We start from the raw sequence: 7,309 nt of genomic DNA, 5'->3' as shown, positions 1-7,309 counted from the left end.
TACTACTACTACTACTACTACTGCTATTATTATTATTATTATTATTATTATTATTATTATTATTATTACTATTACTATATTATACCGCTTATACTACACTGCATGGGTCATAGGGAACCTGGAGCCTATCCACAACCTCTAGGCTATCGCACGAGGTACGAGACACCCTGGACGGGGTGCCAAGCCATCATAGGCACAATAACACACACACACACACACACACACACACACACACACACACACACACACACACACACAGTTTGGACTGAAACCTTTGGAGAACAGGTACCAAACCCCCAACCCCATAAGTGCAAGGCGAATGTTCCACCAGTTATCATTATTATTATTAGTTGTAGTAGGAGGAGGAGGAAGAGAAGAATTTAGTTTTAGCATCATCATATTCATCTTATTATTATTATTATTATTATTATTATTATTATTATGATTATTATTATGCAGATGTATCAGAATCAAGAATCTCCTTGAAAAAATATTTAACTTTTTTTGCAAAGGATTTTCCCCTTTTTACATGTCATATATGTATAAATGAATAAATGACTACATCCTATCATTGTACATAAGTGTACAAGGCAATTTATGAGGGCAACATAGAGAGAAGAAAGTGAACCTACAAATTTAGCGTAAAAATGAATGTTGATTCACTAATAATAAAATTTTATCTAGTCAGTTGAACAGAGCCTACATACAGCTTAACTTTGATTACCGAACTGCTCAGCTCATATAAGAAGGTTACAGCTGGGAATATTCATTTGGAGATGTGTGCACTTGGACGAAGTTCCATCCTACAGACAGGTGTGTTGAAAATACCTTCATCTTAAATACATTTTATAATCTTTATCTTCAAAAAATCAGAAGAGAATTTCTTGGTAGATTCTTGATGTAAGGTTTTACATTTCAAGAGACAATAAAAAAAACTTTAGATGTCAATCAACTGGAGATATTCTCATCTTTGGTGGGATGTTGTATAATTTTCGCTATAGTTGGACACACAAATGTAATCCAAAAATTGGCATTTCCAATTTTCAGGAAACTTATTTTGTTAAATATATTTTAGAAAATATTGTGAATACATTTTAATTAGTATTATTAGGAAGGATTAATCTTGAATTTTTGTATTATATTAATGTTTGTGTAATATATATATATATATATATATATATATATATATATATATATATATATATATATATATGTTTCTTATATTCCGTAATGCTGCTTTGAGGCAACCTCCCTTATTAAAAGTGCTGTACAAATAAATTTCAATTGAATTAAATTGATAGTTACGTCCTGAGAAACGGTCTGCTTTATAATGTCTGGGTAAAATCGGACTCACTGATCAGCAATCACCAATTAAAACGCAAATTATTACTACTGCTACATTACTGCCAATTTTTAGACTAATTGTGGACCATAGAATTGTCCAGTGTATTTTGAAAATAGCCTAAAGTAACAGAGAACATGATGTGTTTTATATCAGCCTGCCCTTTGACCCTAGAGGAGTGTTTTATGATTGTGGGACAGCAGCGACTTCCTTCAGCACCTGCCCTGCTCAACAAATCAAACGTTCACGGGCAGCTGGATATATAGCACACAATTTTATTAGCATATTTAGCTTTCAGACAAACAGCTTGGGAGAAAAAAAAAAAAACACAAATAAAAGTCACAATGTCATGTTTGATGACATTTTTTTTGTTTTTGTTTTTTTTACCTCAGTAGTGACAACCCACTTGGAGAAAGCATCATTTTAAATCATTGGTTTTCTTTAATCAAAGTGATATGTTAGGAGTCACCCATGCTGTTTCTTATTAAACAAACAGAAATTGATTTTTTTTTCATCTTTCAGCTTCACATATATATGTCACTTTTCAAAAGAATTTTAATATTTAGCCACATGTACTGAAAAAAGATCTCAGCTGTTATACAGAATAATAAATATTAAAAAAAAAGAAGAATTATTTAATATAATTTATGTGGTATTAAAGAGGGAAATGGGCTGCCAGTAAGACAATTACATAAATAGTAGTCATTTACCTGAGGTTTAGAGTCTGTTTTTGTAATTTAATACTTGTGAGCCCAGTGAAGGGCATGGAAATGGCTTTTAATTACAAAGAAATGGACTGGCGTGTACTGGCTTGCAGTCAGAACGCAGGGGTCGTTTTACGGCGAGCTTTCAGTTTGTCTTCCTGATGTCAGCAGTTTGAAAGCAGGATCAGAGGCGAAGCAGAAACAGGACTCACGTTTAGAAGCGCTGCTGAAATGAACACAAACCTTTATCAGATACATTTTCATTTCCATTCAATAAATGAAAAATCGGATTAAGCATTGTATGAAAGCAGGAAGGACAAAATCTGCTTTCAAACAAAAACAATGAAAAAACAAGAGGGGGGTGAGAATTTCAAAAATCTGTACATGTAAACATCACACTTCCACTGAGTCCAAAATGAAGGTGAGAGAGAGAGAGAGAGAGAGAGAGAGAGAGAGAGAGAAAGAGAGAGAGAGCATTTCCTATTGGTATAAAGATACATCTCCAAAGCAGAGCTAAATTTTGAAGCTCCTGAAAGAACAGAACAAAGCGAACAGAAATGTAAAGCACCAAAAAATTATAGACAGACTGCAGAGAAAAAATGAGATGATTTGACTGTATGTACACCACTGCAGTAGGAAAAAAAAAACAAAAAAACATTTCCTTCTCACATTTTTGCCGAGCTTTACATCAGGCCCAAACTGGCCAGCTGTAATGTGTGTAGTTCAGCAGTTAATGTAACCAAAGTACACAGTCTGAACTAAAGCGCACTCTGTATGTGTGAGGGTGTGTGTTTACACTGTACAAGCCAAGATGATGTCAATGTCCCTTGAAGAGGTAACATGACATGTAGACAGATCAAATAAGACCTTCTTGTGCGTGTGCGCGCACACCAAATTCCAGCTATGAAATTAAAACAAAGCTTGTAGGCCCTGGAGGCTACATACTGTAGCACATTGGCATCATAAATATGCAGATTGGGAGTTAAATATGTTCTCACAATGGACATCCAGTATAGCTGAACGAACAAAGTGCTAATCACAATAAACTCAACTCCTTGAAGGCAAAGTGAAATCTCAGGGAGGAAAACAAAAAACTGAAACTGACCCATGTGTTTTAAAAGCATGTTGGCTAATATGAATACAGTAGTATGAGGTATACAGTTGGGGTTGTAATACTATTTATATGAAAATGTACCAACATGAAAAAAAAGAAAAAAAAAACCCTTATCATCACCAGTGCAGTCAGCAACTTATTTTCAAACTACATGCACTTTGGTCACAAGCGAACGAAGCCGCACCAGATAACCCAATATCACCTTGTACATGTACATCATAGTGCACACTTGTTGTTTTGTCTGAAAGATGCTAGTTTTTCTGATTGGGATTTTATTTTTAAATATAAATATGTATAAGTAGTATAGAGCACTTCGGTGGGCTGTCCTTCGTACATGCTCTGTGACCTGGGTCCACTTGACTGCTTCATGTATTGACATCCTTCATTGGAATGTATAGACAAAACTTCACTTGTGATGGTGTTGTACAAAACAGTTGTAGAAAGACCACTTTTTTGTAATATAAAAAAGAATTTAAAAAAAATAATAACTTCAACCATGACAATTCTAATAAAAATAGAAATCATAAGGTGTTGTTGACAGTGGGCCACTAGGAGTCCTCCACATGTAGTGAGAAGGGCCAGGCGTCCAAGATGTCAGAGATGCTCAGATTATGGCTGAATCGCCGCATTCTCCCATACGCACTGTAAACAATAGCCGCACACGGAGAAGGGAAATCTAACTGGACTAATCCCACCTTTTCCCAAGATTGTCGTTTGCCTTGTTTTTACAGTTTGTATCCATAAAGTTGCCGTCCATGAGGCAGCTGGTGGGAGCGAAATTTCCAGATGAGTGAATGAGCGTGCCTTTGATTTCTCTTAATAAATCTCGCAACCTTTCCAAAAACGTTAGCAGTCCAATGCCTTACAAACAGAACGGTCACAATCTCAAATTACAAGCAACTGATGTGGAGCTTAGTGGCGCGTGAGGGTTAGTCGGAATTCAGCAGTGTTTGAGTGATTTTTAACAAGCAGCAGGACCCATCCCTCCATTCCCCATATCCCATCATTTCAAGCAAAAATAGGGTTAGATGGACACAAAGACCGCAGAGCAAGATCTTGGTCTTAGTACCCGGCCTTTATAGCAGTCTCTAGTGCTTTCACATAAGGACTGAGCAGATAAAGGAGAGAGAAAATTGTAAGTGTAATATTAAAAGTAAACCCACAAACATTATTAAACATGACTCATGAGCAGGTCGTCTTCTTATCTAGATCACCACAGAGAATGTTTTAAACAGGAACATCAACATTAAACCAAAATGGTGAACTGCAGCACAAGGCTTTTTGGATTCAAAGAAAAAAAAAAAAAAGGAAACAAACGAGAGGAACAAAAGTGAGCCTATTAAAGCATCACTCCGAAAAGAGCGAGAAGGATGGATCCTTTAAACATGGCGATAACTGAAAACCAAGCTGCCACAGTAAGACAAGAGCACAGTGAGGAGAGGACTGGTCATTTTGCATATTTCCTCATCCTTATCACTACCAATCATTGAGAGAGAGTTAAAAACGGGCAGGTCCACCCAGACTAGCCTACAGAACGTGAGACATGCAGAATTTCTCCTGTATATCTAGTGGTCCGAGCCAGCTGGATATCGTGTTACTACAACGACATATTTGCAATGATTACATGTAGGTAGAAAGCACAATGTAAAACTTGGAGATCCTACACACACGCTTAAATGAAGGACTATTTTTACATCACTGTTATTTTAGAAATCCCACTATTTTAGAAAAAATCTCACTAAAGAATAGATGATAGAAATTCAGTTCAGTGCTTGTGACTCATTCCAGGTCTTGGTAGTCTGTACGCATCCAACTCTCTTTTTTAGGACCAGGAACGCTTTTGATTATCTTTTGCATTGCAATAATCTTCCTCTTGCTCCTCGCTAGCAGTATAACATCGAGCTTGACGCCGAGCTCCACAGCCGTGGAGCAGCACTGCCTCAGTGTGCAAAGAGGAGCAAATTACAGTGACAGCACCCGTCAGTCAGCCCCTACGCGAGCCTACCTCACGAACTAAAACAGAACTTGCATTTTCTCTTCTCTCCCTCGATAGAGCCAGTTCCGCAGAGACTTCGCACGTGAGAGTGTGTGCGCATTTAAAAGTTAGGTGTGAGTGAGCATGTGAAAGCTTTCGTGCCACTGGTAGAGAAGCAGATCTCTACCGATCTCGGGAAATAAGCACCAAGCGCTTAAAGTTGAAGATAAACAAAAACAAAGCTGCAAAGCGAACGCAACCCTCAATGATTAGAACATGTCGCTGACAAGCTGTAAATGCAAGAAACTAGTATGGCAGTATTTTCTCTTTCTAAGCATTCCAATTAAGAACCTTTCTTCCATTGACTGTCTCAGGACCATTTCTATCTCTTTCTTTTTTTTTTTTTTTTTGCGTTTTTTGTTGGTCTTTTTTTTTCCCAGGTTGAGGTGCTCTGGTTGTGCAGGAGGCTTGAGGTTTCAGGTCTGTGGCGTAAAAGTCCAAGTCCTTAGCAGCAGAGTGGAATTAATGGCCTTTGAGGAAAAAAGTCAACAGATTTGAGAAAAAAAAAAAAAAACTAACCAGCCAATCCTTCCTCCATCCCTTCAGCACTCTCCCTCCATTGCTCCAGAAGAGATGACTTTTAGAAGCATGGCATGAAAATAATTGGCATAAGAAAACAACAGAAAAACAAACAGAAAGGTAGTGAAGTATAGAGTTGGTATCCACAGTCGGAATGCTTTGAGAGGCCTTAAAAGACCTGATCATTAAAGCAGAGATCTTTACCTGATCAAAACACTTCATTACATTTAAATCCTCCAGTTCCAGTGTACTTCATTTCAGTGTAATTCTGTAATCAATACTTTCTGATGGATTATGTACATTACATTACAGAAGCAAAAAAATAAAATAAAATAAATAACTACAAAAACAAAAAAACAAACCAAGCTCATGTCCCATATGCATGCCCTCTTTTAGATCCTGGAGAGGCACTGGACACATAAGGTACTGGTAGTAGAAGGAGGGATCCCGCTCCCTTCAGACAGAAAACAAACTGGGACACAGAGGATTTGGACAGGCTGAGGTATTTCCAGGTGAGCTCCACCTGTATTTTGTATGCATAACTTACACAATTTTCTCCCTACAGCAAAAGCATTGTTGGGGAGGAGAGGTCAGATCGAGTGGGAAAAAAAAGTGCTTTAGAACAGAGAGCGTTTATGTACAGCGAATGTAAAGGTCTTGTTTGTTTCTTTTTCGTTCTGTTATTTATTTATTTGTTTATTATTTTTTTTACTGTTTTTGTCAAACTTCCACTTTTTTCAGGTTATCTTCCTTCAGTTCGACTCAAAAGCGTCTTCGTTTATTAAGAATCAGGAGTACAGGCACTACGTAATGCCTCCTGGTGAAAAGTAGATGTTGAGGTGAGGGGGGGGGGGGAACAATCAGCAAATGAATGGCCCTGGAAAGTAAGAGGTTTAAAAAAAAAAAAAAAAAAAAAATTTAAAGGAGCTGTTTTAGAAAATGGGCTTAAGGGCATGGAGGTGGAGAGGTGTATGATTCACAGCCACCCACAGGAACAGTGTGGTGTTCTTTTCGACAAAGCGCTGCAGCATACTCCTGTCTTCGTCAGCCCCCTTTCTTTGTTTCTCTTTGCCGGCGATCTGAATGTGACGGCGTACTGATCGATGCTTCGTCATCTCTCCTGATAGCTTCACCTGTGTGCGCCTGTGAGGATGAAGACGATGACGTGAAGAGAGCGATACTAACAAATAGAGACCTGAGGTGATGGAGCGAGAGTTAAAGATAAAGGCAGGCTGAGAGAGATAGAGAGTGGAGATGAGAAGAGCGGGAGAGTGTACAGGTCAGTTCTGTTGTAGTATGAGGTTCTCCAGCTCGTCGGCCGAGCGGAGTAAGAAGGCCGCTGATTCGCGGTAGCCGGCGATCAGCTGACGCACTGCTGTCACTTCTGTATGACTGAGCTGAGCAGAGGTCCCTCCTCCTCCTCCGCTTCGCCCAAGACTATTGGTGCTTGACGTAGAGGAGTTTGAAGCCAGAGACTTCATACTCAAGTCGGTGGGTCCTACAAAAAGAGAACGACAAAGTGTCCAAAAAGAGGAGCTGATGAAATATTAAAATTTAGGTAACATTCCTTAAAGGAGAGAAAAGAAAAGAAAAAT

General features: G+C 38.3%; 1 protein-coding gene across 2 annotated transcripts in view; it reads right to left on the bottom strand.

The window, feature by feature from the left end:
* Positions 1-1,597: 1,597 nt before the first annotated feature.
* Positions 1,598-7,309, bottom strand: part of nol4lb (nucleolar protein 4-like b) — a 94,255-nt gene continuing 88,543 nt past the window's right edge. For both annotated transcript variants that reach the window (XM_047807621.1, XM_047807622.1), the window contains exon 11: positions 1,598-7,212. In XM_047807621.1, the coding sequence (XP_047663577.1) occupies positions 6,995-7,212 (218 nt within the window). In that variant the 3' untranslated portion in view covers positions 1,598-6,994. The remainder of the gene's footprint in view (positions 7,213-7,309) is intronic.

Source organism: Tachysurus fulvidraco, chromosome 23 (genome assembly GCF_022655615.1).
Source record: "Tachysurus fulvidraco isolate hzauxx_2018 chromosome 23, HZAU_PFXX_2.0, whole genome shotgun sequence".
Taxonomy (NCBI): Eukaryota; Metazoa; Chordata; class Actinopteri; order Siluriformes; family Bagridae; genus Tachysurus; species Tachysurus fulvidraco.
This window is presented reverse-complemented; position numbering and strand designations above follow the sequence as displayed.